General features: G+C 45.1%; 1 protein-coding gene across 1 annotated transcript in view; it reads left to right on the top strand.

Annotated features, from left to right (window-relative positions):
- Positions 1 to 18,972, top strand: part of MED12L (mediator complex subunit 12L) — a 981,938-nt gene that overhangs the window by 46,346 nt on the left and 916,620 nt on the right. Inside the window, exon 6 of the mRNA XM_073674721.1 lies at positions 13,960 to 14,129. Coding sequence (XP_073530822.1) covers positions 13,960 to 14,129 — 170 coding nt within the window. The remainder of the gene's footprint in view (positions 1 to 13,959; positions 14,130 to 18,972) is intronic.

Raw genomic sequence — 18,972 nt, forward strand, 5'->3', positions numbered from 1 at the left:
ACCACATTCAATAAGTTTATTAACCCTTCAGGTGCTTCACAGGAATTTTTGGAATGTGGAAGAAAAAAATGAACATTTAACTTTTTTCACAAAAATGTTACTTTAGACCCAATTTTTTTTATTTTCACAGGGGTAACAAGAAAAAATGGACCCCAAAATTTGTTGTGCAATTTCCCCTGGGCACGCAGATACCCCATATGTGGGGAAAAAACACTGTTTGGGTGCACGGCAAGGCTCGGAAGGGAAGGAGCGCCATTTGACTTTTTGATTGTAAAATTTGCTTGAATAATTAGCGGACGCCATGTTGCGTTTGGAGAGCCCCTGATGTGCCTAAACATTGGAGCTCCCCCACAAGTGACCCCATTTTGGAAACTAGACCCCCCAATGCACCTATCTAGATGCATAGTGAGCACTTGGAACCCCAAGGTGCTTCACAAATTGATTCGTAAAAATGAAAGTGGTTTTTTTTTCACTTTTTCATTTTTACGAATCAATTTGTGAAGCACCTAGGGGTTCCAAGTGCTCACTATCCATCTAGATAGGTGCCTTGGGGGGTCTAGTTTCCAAAATGGGGTCACTTGTGGGGGAGCTCCAATGTTTGGGCACACAGGGACTCTCCAAATGCAACATGGTGTCCGCTAACAATTTGAGCCGACAATTTGTTAGCGGACACCATGTTGCATTTGGAAAGTCCGTGTGTGCCCAAACATTGGAGCTCCCCCAGAAGTGACCCCATTTTGGAAACTAGACTCCCCAAGGCACATATCTAGATGCATAGTGAGCAGTTGGAACCCCCAGGTGCTTCACAAATTGATTCGTAAAAATGAAAAAGTGAAAAAAAAAACTTTCCATTTTTACAAATCAATTTGTGAAGCACCTAAGGGTTCCAAGTGCTCACTATGCATCTAGATAGGTGCCTTGGGCGGTCTAGTTTCCAAAATGGGGTCATTTGTGGGGGAGCTCCAATGTTTGAGCACACAGGGGTTCTCCAAACGCAACATGGCGTCCGCTAACAATTTGAGCCGATTTTCCATTCAATTTGTTAGCGGACACCATGTCGCGTTTGGAGAGCCCCTGATGTGCCTAAACAGTGGAGCTCCCCCACAAGTGACCCCATTTTGGAAACTATACCCCTCAAGGATTTTATTAAGGTGTATAGTGAACATTTTGAACCCAGAGGTACGACACAGAATTTGATAACATTAGGTCATCATATTGAATAAGTTGTCATTAGTCTTGAGCGCAAGTGCTCACTACTTGAGTTTGCATCGGGTACTCAGGTATGCACCATGTACTGCGTGTGCTCGATTGACATGCTCGAGTCCCCGCCCGGATGTTTCACGGTTATTAGACACCCAAAAAAAAACATGCGGGGATCGCTCGTGCATGGCAGGCAATCCCCGCAAAGTTTTTTGGGCCGTGAAGCATATGGAGCGGAGACTCGAGCATGTCACTCAAATACCCACGATACTCAATGTATACCAGAACACCCGATGCAAACTCAAGTAGCGAGCACTTGCGCTCAACACTAGTCGCCATATCGTCATCTTTTTTTCTTACTTTTGAAAAAAATCCCAACCCCATCACAACCCCAACCCCAACCCTAACCCCAACCCCAGCCCTAACCGTAGCACCACCCTAACCGTAGCACAACCCTAACCCTAGCACAACCCTAACCTGAGAGTTTATTTTTTACGCCGTTCCTCATGCGGTATAAGTGATTAGACGACCTTATTCTTCGGGTCGGTGCGACTACAGAGATACCAGAATCATATCGGGTTTTTATGACTGACAGCTGTCACACACTAAAAGACGCATTTTTTGTAAAATCTAGTTTTTGCATCGCCATATTTTGAGAGCTATAATTTTTCCAGATTTTGGCAGACAGTCATTTGACGGCTTTTTTTTTGCGGGATGAGTTGACGTTTTTATTGGTGCCATTTTCAGGCACGTGACATTTTTTGATCGCTTTCTATTCCGATTTTTGGGAGGCAGAATAAACAAAAACCAACAATTCAGGAATTGTTTTTTCGTTTTTTTTTATTCTGTTCCGCGTGTCGTAAAATTGATAAGGCAGCTTTATTCTTCGGGTCAGTACGTTTACAGCAGTACCACATTTATATCGTATTTCTATGTTTTGCACTTTTACATAATAAAAGCAATTTTATAGAAAAAAAAAATTATTTTTTAGCATAGCTTTATTCTGAGAGCTATAACTTTTTTATTTTTCGGCTGATGGAGCTGTATGGTGGCTTGTTTTTTGCGGGACGAGATGACGTTTTCAGCGGTACCATTTATTTATATTTGTCTTTTTGATCGCGTGTTATTCCATTTTTTGTTTGGCAGTATGGTGATAAAGCATTGTTTTTTGCTTCATTTTTTTTTTTTTTTATATTAATATTTATTGATGGGTACATTATATTTTTATTTTTGGTGGATTATTTTTTTTTAATTTTTTTTTTATATTTTTACAATTTTTTTTTAATTTTTTTTTTCACTTTCTGATAGTTTTTACACTTTATTACTTTGTCCCACTGTGGGACTTTCACTTTTTTTTCTCTGATCGCCTGCATGGCACAGGAATGCAGCACCATCCCTGTGTCAGCGCTAGACAGGGAGAAGATTGTTTGGAGATGCACTGCTTATGTCCAAAAACTCTTCCTGCTGGCTCATTACTGCAGATCTGAGCCGACAACAGAGCGGAGGCTGTCACTTTGCACATCACACAATGCACAGCGGAGGGACCAGCCCCACCCCTGAAACAAGTGTCACTGATGTCTCTTTGTTTCAGGGAGGGGGCAGAGGCTGCGGCAGTGAGGAAGCTGTGGTCAGAAAGAGGGAGAGGAGAGTTAGAGAGGTTGGATAGGGAACAGAGGCGGGTGAAGATGAGGTCCAGTGTGTGGCCATCTTTGTGAGTGGGGTCTGAAGACCATTAAGCAAGACTATAGACGCAACATCGCCACAGCAGCTTGTGCAAAATCAATGGAACAGTGGTGGAGATACAGTGCTATTTTGCTGATTTTGTATTTTTTTGTGTCAGCAAAGATGAATTTACAGAAAGTTGTAAGAGGAAAACTCCTTTGATGATTTTTATGAGTTTATACTGCAGTTAATGGGGGCAGGCGCTGTTATGCTGTATGTATGGTGGACTCAAGCTACTCGTCTGAACATGTACAGTGCTGTCAAAGGGTATTTTTCCTTACAAACCGTACCTTATTATTCCTGGAATTAGGAAACCAAACCAGAGCCTCCACATACAGTACTGTTAGGGCTTGTGCATATTTTCAGTCTGCGTACTGTTAAAAAAACGGATCGCACTCGGACCAATGTTATTCAATGAGGCAGTGTAGATGAACAATTTTTTTTAATGACCAAATCGCATGTGAAAAAAAATGACAGCATGCACTAGTTTCTTCGGTAAATCGGATGAAACTCACTCATTCAGGTCTTGGGTGTGAGAGAAAAAAATCGGATGCCATACGCAGCCAGAGTATAGCATCCGATTTTTACGGAAACATTGCAATTCTCTAGAGTAGGAAATTGGAAATGCTCCTGTAAATGATTACCGTATTTTTCGGACTATAAGACGCACCGGACTATAAGATGCACCCCAAATTTTAGGGTGGAAAATAGGAAAAAAATATTTTTTATAAGATGGGGGGCCGTCTTATAGTCTGAATAGGTATCTTACCTGGGGGGGGCGGTAGAGCTGGGGTCACAGAAGGCAGGGTCCTTCAGGAAGCTGGCGGATGTGGAGGCATGCTGGTACCTGGTGGCTGGGGGCCTGGCGCTGGGGGCCTGGTGCCCTGGTATCTGGGGTGCTGGTGCTGGGGGCCTGGGGTGCTGGTGCTGGGGCCTGGGGTGCTGGTGCTGGGGCCTGGGGTGCTGGTGCTGGGGCCCTGGCCTGGGGTGCTGGTGGCTGGCCTGGGGTGCTGGTGCCTGGCCTGGGGTGCTGGTGCCTGGCCTGGCCTGAGATGCTGGTGCTGAGGGCCTGGGGTGCTGGTGCGGGGGCCTGGGGTGCTGGTGCCTGGCCTGCGGTGCTGGTGCCTGGCCTGGGATGCTGGTATATTGCTGTGGTGGTGGAGCGGGATCGCAGGGCGGCGGCGGAACAAGAGGTGAGGCGGGCCGGTATCTGGCTGGGGGCCGGGTACCAGGGCCAGTGTATTGTAATGAGCGGAGTTTGCAGAGTAGAGTGAGCGGCTTCCGTTGGCCGCGGCCGTGTTCCTGAAGCTGTGCTCTACAGGAAAATAGGCGCCGACTCGCCAACCCTAACCCTAGCACAACCCTAACCTGAGAGTTTATTTTTTACGCCGTTCCTCATGCGGTATAAGTGATTAGACGACCTTATTCTTCGGGTCGGTGCGACTACAGAGATACCAGAATCATATCGGGTTTTTATGACTGACAGCTGTCACACACTAAAAGACGCATTTTTTGTAAAATCTAGTTTTTGCATCGCCATATTTTGAGAGCTATAATTTTTCCAGATTTTGGCAGACAGTCATGTGACGGCTTGTTTTTTGCGGGATGAGTTTACGTTGTTATTGGTGCCATTTTCAGGCACGTGACATTTTTTGATCGCTTTCTATTCCGATTTTTGGGAGGCACAATAAACAAAAACCAACAATTCAGGAATTGTTTTTTCGTTTTTTTTTATTCTGTTCCGCGTGTCGTAAAATTGATAAGGCAGCTTTATTCTTCGGGTCAGTACGTTTACAGCAGTACCACATTTATATCGTATTTCTATGTTTTGCACTTTTACATAATAAAAGCAATTTTATAGAAAAAAAAAATTATTTTTTAGCATAGCTTTATTCTGAGAGCTATAACTTTTTTATTTTTCGGCTGATGGAGCTGTATGGTGGCTTGTTTTTTGCGGGACGAGATGACGTTTTCAGCGGTACCATTTATTTATATTTATCTTTTTGATCGCGTGTTATTCCATTTTTTGTTTGGCAGTATGGTGATAAAGCATTGTTTTTTGCTTCATTTTTTTTTTTTTTTTATATTATTTATTGATGGGTACATTATATTTTTATTTTTGGTGGATTATTTATTTTTTATTTTTTTTTTATATTTTTACAATTTTTTTTTTATTTTTTTTTTTCACTTTCTGATAGTTTTTACACTTTATTACTTTGTCCCACTGTGGGACTTTCACTTTTTTTTCTCTGATCGCCTGCATGGCACAGGAATGCAGCACCATCCCTGTGTCAGCGCTAGACAGGGAGAAGATTGTTTGGAGATGCACTGCTTATGTCCAAAAACTCTTCCTGCTGGCTCATTACTGCAGATCTGAGCCGACAACAGAGCGGAGGCTGTCACTTTGCACATCACACAATGCACAGCGGAGGGACCAGCCCCACCCCTGAAACAAGTGTCACTGATGTCTCTTTGTTTCAGGGAGGGGGCAGAGGCTGCGGCAGTGACCGCAGCCTCTACCCCCTACTTTGATGACGCTTTGTTTGAGTATCCCAGAATTCACTGGGGGCTCTCAAACAAATCGTCAGACAGGAAGTTAAAACAAAATAGACAAATAGATAGCTTAGAATTATGGCATAAAATAGATAGGGATTGAGATTAAATTTACTTTCGCCTTCGGACCACCCGTTTAAGTAATGACAGGGAACCTGTCATTTGATTCATCCTGCCTAAACTGAATGCTGCATGAATCAGAAACTGGCTGTTTTATTGCAGCATGCATGTTATAGATGTTATACTTGTAATTCAGCTGTGTTTCTAGAATGTATACGTTGAAAAGCTTGTTGGGGGCTATGCATTTTGGGCGACTAGTCTCCCTGCCTCCTCCCCTTGGTTAACAGTTCTATCCCTATGAATGTTTCTAGGGCGAAACAAGTGTGTGGAGGAAACTGCTGTGGACCTGTGTCAGACTAGTCATTCCAGTTAGATAGTCCCCGTTTATTTTCTCTGAAATGCTGCAGCGATTCAGAGTAAGGCTGTGTGCCCACTATGCGTTTTCCAAGCGTTTATGCTGGGGAATCCGCCCCTCATGGTCCCCAATGACAAGCCGCAATGTCAATGCCCATGCTGCGGATTTTTCCGCAGCGTTTATGCTGCGCTCAAAAATCCGCAGCATGTCCATTAATTTTGCGGACACGCAGCGTAATTGCCGCCATTGACTTGCATTTAAACGCATAATATCCGTGTCAGTACATTTGTACACACGGATATTATGCGTTTCTATGTGCGGATGGTACCCAAGTCTGGAGGAGAGGAGACTCTCATCCAGACCTGGGTACCATAGAAACTGTAAAAAAAAGAATTTAAAATAAAAAATAAAGATTATACTCTCCTTCTGATGTCCTCCCGGTGTTTTGTCTGCTCCGTCCGGTCTCTTGCAATGCTCGCGCTGTTGTGAAGAACCCATCACATGACTCAATGACGTTACCGCAGGTCCTTCACAACAGCGCGAGCCGCCCAACACACCGGACGCGGCAGAGAGAACACCGGGAGGACATCGGAAGGTGAATATAAACTTTATTTTTTACCATTCTTATTCTTTTTTTTTTTAACTAACTTGGTCACACTACTATAAATCCATGCCGGTTGCATGGATTTATATAGTGTGAACAAGTTGTCAAGCACTTTTCCAAGTGATGCTAAAATCGCTTGGAAAAGCTCTTCATAACCCGCGTGCAGAAATGCATGCAAAGACGCTTGACAAACGCTTCTACCTGGCGGGAAAAACGCATGTAAAAAACGCATGCGTTTTTCCTGCCAGGGAGAAGCGTAAAAAATATGCAGCATTTCTGCATCGTGGGCACATAGCCTAAGGCTATGTGCCCACGTTGCATTTATGAAGCAGAAAATTTCTGCTGCATAAATGCAAGTCCTCTCCCGGAAAAATGCATGCGGAATTCCGCACGCGTTTATCGCGCATTTTTCGCGCGTTTATCACGCGTTTTCCACATGCGGAATTGCCTTGCGTTTTTTATGCATTGGACAAAGGCAATTCCGCTTGCGGAAACGCAAAATTAAATGACATGCTGCGGATTTTTGAACGCAGCATAAACGCTGCGGAAAAATCCGCAGCATGTGCATAGAAGTTGCGGAAACCCATTGGGGATCATGGGGTACGGGTTACCAAGCGTTTTACAAGCGTTTCCGCTGCGGAAATTCCGCATCAAAAACGCTTGTAAAACGCTACGTGGGCAAACAGCCTAAGCATTTAAGTCTGTAATTACACAGACAGACTTTTCCTTGTGGTTTGGACATTGATCAGATGACAAGAACTCTTTTTAATGACTTTCTCCATGTAAACATATATACAGTGGGGAAAAAAAGTATTTAGTCAGCCACCAATTTGTGCAAGTTCTACCACTTAAAAAGATGAGAGAGGCCTGTAATTGCCATCATAGGTAGACCTCAACTATGAGAGACAAAATGAGAAAACAAATCCTGAAAATCACATTGTCTGATTTGGAAAGACATTTTTTTCAAATTTTGGTGGAAAATAAGTATTTGGTCAATTACAAAAGTTCTTCTCAATACTCTGTTATATATCCTTTGTTGGCAATGACAGAGGTCAAAAGTTTTCTATAAGTCTTCACAAGGTTGGCACACACTGTTGCTGGTATGTTGACCCATTCCTCCATGCAGATCTCCTCTAGAGTAGTGATGTTTGGGGCTGTCGCTGGGCAACACAGACTTTCAACTCCCTCCAAAGGTTTTCTATAGGGTTTAGATCTGGAGACTGGCTAGGCCACTCCAGGACCTTGAAATCCTTCTTACGAAGCCACTCCTTCATTGCCCTGGCGGCCGACGTTTCAAACACATGACCCTGATCATGGTCTACAAAAATTATATACAGTACAGACCAAAAGTTTGAACACACCTTCTCATTTAAAGATTTTTCTGTATTTTCATGACTATGAAAATTGTACATTCACACTGAAGGCATCAAAACTATGAATTAACACATGTGGAATTATATACTTAACAAAAAAGTGTGAAACAACTGAAAATATGTCTTATATTCTAGGTTCTTCAAAGTAGCCACCTTTTGCTTTGATGACTGCTTTGCACACTCTTGGCATTCTCTTGATGAGCTTCAAGAGGTAGTCACTGGAAATGGTTTTCACTTCACAGGTGTGCCCTGTCAGGTTTAATAAGAGGGATTTCTTGCCTTATAAATGGGGTTGGGACCATCAGTTGTGTTGTGCAGAAATCTGGTGGATACACAGCTGATAGTCCTACTGAATAGACTGTTAGAATTTGTATTATGGCAAGAAAAAAGCAGCTAAGTAAAGAAAAACGAATGGCCATCATTACTTTAAGAAATGAAGGTCAGTCAGTGCGAAAAATTGGGAAAACTTTGAAAGTGTCCCCAAGTGCAGTTGCAAAAACCATCAAGCGCTGAAAAGAAACTGGCTCACATGAGGACCGCCCCAGGAAAAGAAGACCAAGAGTCACCTCTGCTTCTGAGGATAAGTTTATCCCAGCCTCAGAAATCGCAGGTTAACAGCAGCTCAGATTAGAGACCAGGTCAATGCCACACAGAGTTCTAGCAGCAGACACATCTGTTCAACAACTGTTAAGAGGAGACTTTGTGCAGCAGGCCTTCATGGTAAAATAGCTGCTAGGAAACCACTGCTAAGGACAGGCAACAAGTAGAAGAGACTTGTTTGGGCTAAAGAACACAAAGAATGGACATTAGACCAGTGGAAATCTGTGCTTTGGTCTGATGAGTCCAAATTTGAGATCTGTGGTTCCAACCACCGTGTCTTTGTGCGACGCAGAAAAGGTGAACGGATGGACTCTACATGCCTGGTTCCCACCGTGAAGCAAGGAGGAGGAGGTGTGATGGTGTGGGGGTGCTTTGCTGGTGACACTGTTGGGGATTTATTCAAAATTGAAGGCATATTGAACCAGCATGGCTACCACAGCATCTTGCAGCGGCATGCTATTCCATCCAGTTTGCATTTAGTTGGCCCATCATTTATTTTTCAACAGGACAATGACCCCAAACACACCTCCAGGCTGTGTAAGGGCTATTTGACCAAGAAGGAGAGTGATGGGGTGCTACGCCAGATGACCTGGCCTCCACAGTCACCAGACCTGAACCCAATCGAGATGGTTTGGGGTGAGCTGGACCGCAGAGTGAAGGCAAAAGGGCCAACAAGTGCTAAGCATCTCTGGGAACTCCTTCAAGATTGTTGGAAGACCATTTCCGGTGACTACCTCTTGAAGCTCATCAAGAGAATGCCAAGAGTGTGCAAAGCAGTCATCAAAGCAAAAGGTGGCTACTTTGAAGAACCTAGAATATAAGACATATTTTCAGTTGTTTCACACTTTTTTGTTAAGTATATAATTCCACATGTGTTAATTCATAGTTTTGATGCCTTCAGTGTGAATGTACAATTTTCATAGTCATGAAAATACAGAAAAATCTTTAAATGAGAAGGTGTGTCCAAACTTTTGGTCTGTACTGTATATATGTGTGTGTGTGTGTGTGTGTGTGTGTGTGTGTGTGTGTGTATGTATATATACACTGCTCAAAAAAATAAAGGGAACACTCAAATAACACATCATAGATCTGAATGAATGAAATATTCTCATTGAATACTTTGTTCTGTACAAAGTTGAATGTGCTGACAACAAAATCACACAAAAATCATCAATGGAAATCAAATTTATTAACCAATGGAGGCCTTGATTTGGAGTCACCCCCAAAATTAAAGTGGAAAAACACATTACAGGCTGATCCAACTTTGATGTAATGTCCTTAAAACAAGTCAAAATGAGCCTCAGTATTGTGTGCGGCTGGCCTCCACGTGCCTGTATGACCTCCCTACAACGCCTGAGCGGAGTTTGCAGAGCAGAGTGAGCGGCTTACGGTGGCCGCGGCCATGTTCTTGAAGCTGTGCTCTACAGGAAAATGGCCGCCGGAGGCGGCGCATGCGCTCTGCCGAGTCGGCGCCTATTTTCCTGTAGAGCACAGCTTCAGGAACACGGCCGCGGCCAACGGAAGCCGCTCACTCTACTCTGCAAACTCCGCTCATTACAATACACTGGCCCTGGTACCCGGCCCCCAGCCAGATACCGGCCCGCCTCACCTCTTGTTCCGCCGCCGCCCTGCGATCCCGCTCCACCACCACAGCAATATACCAGCATCCCAGGCCAGGCACCAGCACCCCAGGCCCCCGCACCAGCACCCCAGGCCCTCAGCACCAGCATCTCAGGCCAGGCCAGGCACCAGCACCCCAGGCCAGGCACCAGCACCCTAGGCCAGCCACCAGCACCCCAGGCCAGGGCCCCAGCACCAGCACCCCAGGCCCCAGCACCAGCACCCCAGGCCCCCAGCACCAGCACCCCAGATACCAGGGCACCAGGCCCCCAGCGCCAGGCCCCCAGCCACCAGGTACCAGCATGCCTCCACATCCGCCAGCTTCCTGAAGGACCCTGCCTTCTGTGACCCCAGCTCCATCGCCCCCCCCCAGGTAAGATACCTATTCAGACTATAAGACGGCCCCCCATCTTATAAAAAATATTTTTTTCCTATTTTCCACCCTAAAATTTGGGGTGCATCTTATAGTCCGGTGCGTCTTATAGTCCGAAAAATACGGTAATCATTTACAGGAGCATTTCCAATTTCCTACTCTAGAGAATTGCAATGTTTCCGTAAAAATCGGATGCTATACTCTGGCTGCGTATGGCATCCGATTTTTTTCTCTCACACCCAAGACCTGAATGAGTGAGTTTCATCCGATTTACCGAAGAAACTAGTGCATGCTGTCATTTTTTTTCACATGCGATTTGGTCATTAAAAAAAATTGTTCATCTACACTGCCTCATTGAATAACATTGGTCCGAGTGCGATCCGTTTTTTTAACAGTAGGCAGACTGAAAATATGCACAAGCCCTAACAGTACTGTATGTGGAGGCTCTGGTTTGGTTTCCTAATTCCAGGAATAATAAGGTACGGTTTGTAAGGAAAAATACCCTTTGACAGCACTGTACATGTTCAGACGAGTAGCTTGAGTCCACCATACATACAGCGTAACAGCGCCTGCCCCCATTAACTGCAGTATAAACTCATAAAAATCATCAAAGGAGTTTTCCTCTTACAACTTTCTGTAAATTCATCTTTGCTGACACAAAAAAATACAAAATCAGCAAAATAGCACTGTATCTCCACCACTGTTCCATTGATTTTGCACAAGCTGCTGTGGCGATGTTGCGTCTATAGTCTTGCTTAATGGTCTTCAGCCCCCACTCACAAAGATGGCCACACACTGGACCTCATCTTCACCCGCCTCTGTTCCCTATCCAACCTCTCTAACTCTCCTCTCCCTCTTTCTGACCACAGCTTCCTCACATTCTCTCCCCTCTCTTCTCTAGGTCCACAATTCCCCATCCAGAAACTTGCACGCCCTCGCAGAAATCTCAAACACCTCAACCTACACTCACTCTCTGAATACCTCCTTTCTCTTACAGACATAAATTCCTTACACGATGCAGATGCTGCTGTCACCTTATATAACACCACAACAGCTGCAGCTCTTGACTCGGTCTCCCCCTCATACATACCGAAGCTCGCACAATCAACAGGCAACCCTGGCACACCAGCCTGACTAAAGAACTGAGAAGTGCTTCCAGAGTTGCTGAGCGGAGATGGAAAAGGTCCCACTCCAATGAGCACTTCATCGCATTCAAACAAGCCCTCACTACTTTCAGGTCCACACTCACTGCAGCAAAACAAACATACTTCTCATCTCTCATACCTGTCTCACAACCCTAAACAGCTATTCAGTACTTTTAATTCTCTCCTCCGTCCCCCAGCATCTCCTCCCTCTCCACTCATCTCAGCTGAAGATTTTGCCTCATTCTTCAAGCAGAAGATGCACACCATCAGACAAAGCTTTTGCCATAAGTCCCCACAGTCCCTCCTCATATCTACTCAACTCTCTTCCTCCAAAACCAGCTTCTCTGCCATCACGGAAGATCAACTTTCCTCTTCACCCTCCAAGTCACATCTCACCACCTGTGAACTTGACTCAATCCCGTCCCACCTCATCCCAAACCTTTCCACAGTCTTCATCCCAACCCTAGCCCACCTTTTCAACCTGTCACTAACAACTGGAGTCTTCCCCTCATGCTTCAAACATACCTCGATCACACCCATCCTCAAAACGCCATCCGTTGACCCATCCTTTCTGTCTAGCTATCGCCCCATATCACTTCTCCCCTATGCCTCAAAACTACTGGAACAACATGTCCATCTTGAGCTGTCCTCCCACCTCTCCTCCTGTTCCCTCTTTGACTGCTTACAATCAGGCTTCCAACCGCACCATTCTACTGAAACTGCCCTGACTAAAGTCACCAACAACCTACTGACTGCCAAATCCAAGCAACACTATTCTGTCATTCTCCTTCTGGACCTGTCATCTGCCTTTGACACAGTAGACCATTCCCTCTTACTACAGACTCTCTCATCTCTCGGCATCACAGACTTGGCCCTATCTTGGATCTCCTCATACCTAACAGACCGGACATTCAGCGTCTCCCACTCACACACCACCACCTCATCTCGCCCCCTATCTGTCGGCGTTCCCTATGGCTCAGTTCTAGGACCCCTACTCTTCTCCATCTACACCTTCGGCCTGGGACAGCTCATAGAGTCTTACGGCTTTCAGTATCACCTCTATGCTGACGACACACAGATCTGTTTACTCCTTACTAACCAGAATCCCACACTGCCTGTCTGCTATTTCATCTTTCTTCTCTGCTAGATTCCTAAAACTTAATATGGATAAAACTGAATTCATCATCTTTCCACTATCTCGCTCAACCCCCCCATCTGACCTATCTGTCAAAGTCAATGGCTGTCCACTCTCCCCAGTCCCGCAAGCTCTCTGCCTCAGGGTAACCCTTGACTCTGATCTCTTTCAAATCTCATATTCAAGCCCTTTCCACTTCCTGCCGACTCCGGCTCAAAAATATTTCCCGGAGCCGCACATTCCTCAACCATGAATCTGCAAAAACCCTAGTGCACGCCCTCATCATCTCTCGCCTCGACTACTGCAACCTCCTGCTCTGTGGTCTCCCTTCTAGCACTCTTGCACCCCTCTAATCTATCCTAAACTCTGCTGCCCAACTAATCCACCTGTCCCTCCGCTATTCCTCGGCCTCTCCTCTCTGTCAATCCCTTCACTTGCTCCCCATTGTCCAGAGACTCCAGTTCAAAATCCTAACCATGGCATATAAAGCCATCCACAACCTGTCTCCTCCATACATCTGTGACCTAGTAATTACCTGCGCGCAACCTCCGATCCTCACAAGATCTTCTTCTCTACTCCCCTCTTATCTCCTATTCCCACAATCGCATACAAGATTTCTCCCGTGCATCCCCCCTACTCTGGAACTCTCTACCCCAACATATCAGACTCTCGCCTACCGTGGTAACCTTCAAAAGGAACCTAAAGACCCACCTCTTCCGACAAGCCTACAACCTGCAGTAACCCTCGCTCCACTATACCACTGCACGACCAGCTCTACCCTCACCTACTGTATCCTCACCCATTCCTTGTAGATTCTGAGCCCTCGCGGGCATGGTCCTCTCTCCTCCTGTACCAGTCACTGACTCGTTTTTGTTCAAATTATTGTACTTGTTGTTTGCTATGCATAACTCTTTTAAACATGTAAAGCGCCATGGAATTAACGGTGCTATAATAATAAATAATAATAATAGCGCTGCAGCCAATCCCTGAGCTCAGCGTCTGTGCTGATATAGATAGCACAAGCTCAGTAATAGGCTGCTGTGTGGAAGGGCAATTGTATCTTGTGTTAAATGCCAATGAACCTTATTACTCGGTCAAACATATTTTTAGCACTTAGAAATAGGATCTAGAGCAAGTAATTGGCTCCAAACAACTACAGACACTTTGTGTAGCCACATGTGAGATGTTCTTACACTGTTCTTTTAATACCTTTTTGCAGAATGGACTCAGATATTAACAAAATATCTCCGTGATCAATTGGTGAAGATAGCTGATTTTTATCATACAAACTCCAGCCAATGCAACAATCCCTTGGCGGTAACTCAAGACATGGAACAGGCCTTAAAGCACTGGGAATATAATGAGAAATTGGCATTTTACATGTTTCAGGTTGGTGTAACAAAAATGACATTACCATGATAATTTTTAGCTTCTACAAAAATAATCAACAAAACGTTATTTTTTAGTTAAAGTCTTGATTCATCAATACTGGGGTTTAATATGCCAGTCTCGATGCAGCGTGTGTATTTACAATTGCTCTTTTTGCCCTTCTACTCAGTAAATTCTTCTTTTTTCCATTAGGAAACTTGATTAAAAACTGACTAGCTGAATCCTTCTAAGCACTATGTAGAAACAAGAAGTCCGTTTCCCTGCATGACTCATGAGTCACTGCAAAAGTCCCTGGCAGTGGGAGGAGTGGAGCAGCTGGATCAGGAGGTGAAGAGGGGAATGATAAATGGAGGGTCAAGAGGCTACCTGTTTCTACATAGAGCAGAGAAAAGAGAAGAATTAGCTGGGTAGAAAGGCAAAATGAGCAATTGTAAGTACACAGTGCTATATAATATGATTGCAATATATTAAGAGGGTAAAAACTTTGATGTTGGTGGTGTTTTCTACGCCATAAATCTTACCCCAGCAGTGGCTGGAATGGGATTTGTGGTGAGGTGCACACAGCCGCTTCTCAAATGCTCCTGATTCAAGAATCATTGGTGTCTGACTCTAGCACAGTCATTTGCGGAGGCGTCACCTGTGGGAGGCATCGCTGGTCTTTGCATGCCAGCTATTTTTCTTACAATATACACTAACAGAGCACTTTCATGCCTGCTCCTTACTTCTGATCAGAGCCAGCGAAAGAGTGCACTGTCACTGTGCATATTGACAGGAATTTACTGAGCACACGTCGGAATTGACATTTGACTCAAGCTCAGTAGGGCAGGGACTAGCCCAGCTTCTGAAACGGAGGTCATTGATGACGTTTAATTTCAGAGAGGGGGCAGAGGCTGCGACTGCACACAGCCTCTGCCCCCTGATGACAGTTCGTTTGAGTATCCCAGCCCAGCATGCACTGGGATTCTCAAACGATGTGTCATAAAAAAGGAAGTAGTAAAATAATAAAATAAAACAGTGTAGTGAGGGAACAATAGGCACTTTTTAACTAAAGTATATTAGAAAACTGATTGTCATTAAAAAGATTTATTTGAAAATCTGAAAATTAATTTGTGTCTTGGACCACCCCTTTAATGTTGATTGGTCTACATGGCTACACTGCTATGACATATATCAAAAGGATTGGGAGTAAGATTTTTTTGCTTTGAGAAATGTTTTCTTGCAGTTAAAGGTCCAATCTGAAAATAAACCAAAGATTCAGTTGACCAATCTGTTATTTTTATTTTTCATCTTCCGTGGATTCAGACCCGACAGTTTTAGGTGTTCTTTAAAGCCTCTTTTCATTCTGCATGACAATTAGTGACACTGACTTCATTTGAAGAAATATATAAAGGATATAAGAAGGATATGTGGAATGGAGTATGGTGACCTAAGTGTACACTCTATAGGTCAGCCCTCTCTGTGCCACTACTTGACTCTATTGTGACATGTCCAAAAAAGAAAATTAGCAGCACTCACAGTTGTAGATAAAAGATTGTCTTTTATTTAAATCCCTAAAAACAGCCCTGCAGCCGAGGGAACGGAGAGAGAAAGAGAGTAGCAGGTGCATCGGAGTAGACAAAGTGCACTCTAGCGTGAAACAGCCATTGTACTCCGGAGTACCATAAAGGACTTTTCACAGCCAGAGCTCGTCTCTGCAGACTTCCCCCTACTCTGGTCTCTGCAGCACATCCTGACACGATGCCCTTAAAAATAACAGTTTCATTATAATTCTGCCTAAATAAAAATATCTGCTCATACTGTGCTTTATATAAGCCTATGCTCTGCCTCTGAATAAATAATTGGTCCTCACTATGCTCTGTGCACAAAAATGACCCCACACTGTCCCTCTTATGGTGCATGGCCTCCACATATCCTCTTCTATAAAATATTCCCACCACACCTCCCCCTGATATACTATGACCACCATATCATCCCCCTAATATACTATAACCATCACAATGTCCAATCTTGTGAACTATGACCGCCACACCACCCTCCCTTATTCATTATAGTCACCACAACTCCCTCAATTATGAACTATGATCTTCTCACTGTCACCACCCTATGCTGCTCCTCTTTATGCTGTCCCTCTCATGCTGCCTAGCCCCTACTCCATACTGAGCTTTCTCTTCACACTATCTCTTCTCCATACTTAAGCTCCCATGCTACCTTCTCTACATACAAAGCCACCCACATTGCCCCTTCTCCATACTAATCCCCCATGCTTCTCCTCCATACTGATATCCCCATTCTGCCCATTTTACATACGAAGCTCCTATTCTGCCCCTTCTCCATTCTGAGCCCCTCATTCTAACCTCTCTACATACTCAGTCTCCCACGTTGCCCCTTCTCCATACTGAGCTCCTCATTCTGCTCGTTCTCCATATTGAGTCACCCACGCCTCCTCATCCCCAATTTGAGACCCCATGCTTCCTCTTCTCAATACTGAGCCGTTCATGCTTCCACTTCACCATACTGAGCCTATACCGTTTTTCCTTCTCCATACAGTGCCCTACACTGTGCCTTGTCCATACTGAGCCCTCCATGCTTTCCCTTCCCCATACTGAGATTTACATGATGCCCTCTCTACATACCAAGTCCCCATGCTGCCCCTTCTCCATACTGAGCACCCCATGCTGTTACTTTTCCATACTGAGCCTCCCATGATGTACCTTCTTTAAACTGAGTCCTCCACTCATGCAACCCCCCTAGCCCCCAATCTACAGTAAATGCTCTCCTAACCTCAAGCCTACAGTAAAATCCCCTTTAACACTCAGTCTACAATAAAAGCTTCCCTGGCACTCTAAGGCTTAGTGCCCACGATGCAGAAATGAAGCAGAAATTTTCCTGAGCATTTAGGTATGTGCCCACGTAGCGTTTTACAAGCGTATATGCTGCGGAATTTCCGCAGCGTAAACGCTTGTGAAACGCTTGGTAATCCGTCCCCCATGGTCCCCAATGAGAATCTGCAATTTCAATGCCCATGCTGCGGATTTTTCCACAGCGTTTTTGATGCGCTCAAAAATCCGTAGCATGTCCATTAATTTTGCGTTTAAGCATGCGGAATTGCCTTGTCAATGCAATAAAAAACGCAAGGCAATTCTGCATGTCCCAAACGCTTCTAAAACGCGCGAAAAACGCTTGCCAAATTCCACAAGCGTTTTTCCGGGAAAGGACATGCAGAAATGAAGCAGAAATTTTCTGCTTCATTTCTGCAACGTGGGCACATAGCCTTTCTGCACCTCCTTGGCAGAAAAACGCATGCGGTTTTTACATGCGCTTTTGACGCGTATTTGATGCGTATTAGATGCGTTTTTGCATGCGTATTTTTCATGCGTTTTTCCAATGCATTGTATAGGCAAATACGCATGCAGAAACGCACAATTGGTCATGTCCGTATTTTTTCTGCAAGTAAAATCTGCGCAGAAAAAATCCTGACCATGTGCACAGAACTTGCAGAATGTTATAGGAAGTCATGGGATAAGGTATGCAGTGAGTTTCTGGAGCATTTACGCGCTACAAATACGCACCAAAAACGCATTGTGGGCACACAGCCTTAGTCTAAAGTAAAAGCCCCCTCCCCCCCGCCCCCCCGTATCTTCAGCTCTGAGAGTGCTTACTTCCTCCCAGCTCCAGTGTCTTCTACTCTTTTGGCGCTCTGCAGTAACATCTGCAGCATGATGAGGAAACTGGCCAATAAGTAACCTGACCCACGTGTACTGTGCTTACCTGTTCACATTTTTCAGGCCACTCACTTTACAAATCAACAATTCAACCCTCAACAACCTGGCTCAGTCAAGCTGTGCTAACCCCTGACTACTATCACTAGCCCCATAGACCCCACCAACTTTTAACGCCCAAATGCAAACCAAAAGTATAAGATCAAACTACAGCATGTTATAAAATAACTAGATGGTGGCCCGATTCTAACGCATCGGGTACTCTAGAATATGTTCCGACGGTGGTGTTCTTATTTTAAATCTGCCGCCAATTGGCCGGAGACCATGTTTAAATTTGGCGCCACAATCGCAGATTGGTCGCGGCGGGCGGCCACGAGCAATCAGCAGAGCGGTGTTTAAATTTGGCGCTGATATCGCTGATTGGTCACGGCCGGCGGCTGCGACCAATCAGCGAACCGTGTTAGTGAGGACCGGGGAGCATCCACCTGCCTTATAATGCCCCATGCAGGATGTCACTTCCCCCCCCTATATAATGCCTCATGCAGGATGTCGCATCCCCCCTCCCTTATAATGCCCCATGCAGGATGTCACATCCCCCTTCCCTTATAATGCCCCATGCAGGATGTCATACACCCCCACCCCACCATTTAATGCCCCATGCTGGATGTCACATCCCCCCTCCGTTATAATGCCCCATGCAGGATGTCACATCCCCCCCTCCGTTATAATGCCCCATGCAGGATGTCACATCCCCCCCTCCCTTATAATGCCCCATGCAGGATGTCACATCCCCCCTCCCTTATAATGCCCCCTCCACGATGTCACACACCCCCACCCCACCATTTAATGCCCCATGCAGGATGTCACATCCCCCCCCTCCCTTATAATGCCCCATGCAGGATGTCACATCCCCCCTCCCTTATAATACCCCATGCAGGAAGTCACATTCCCCCTATATAATGCCCCATGCAGGAAGTCACATCCCCCCTATATAATGCCCCATGCAGGAAGTCACATCCCACCCATAGTGCCCCATGCAGGATGTCACATCCCCCCCTCCCTTATAATGCCCCATGCAGGAAGTCACATCCCACCCATAGTGCCCCATGCAGGATGTCACATCC

Source organism: Phyllobates terribilis, unplaced genomic scaffold (genome assembly GCF_046119375.1).
Source record: "Phyllobates terribilis strain yellow unplaced genomic scaffold, ASM4611937v1 Scaffold_3__8_contigs__length_932513732, whole genome shotgun sequence".
NCBI classification, from domain to species: domain Eukaryota; kingdom Metazoa; phylum Chordata; class Amphibia; order Anura; family Dendrobatidae; genus Phyllobates; species Phyllobates terribilis.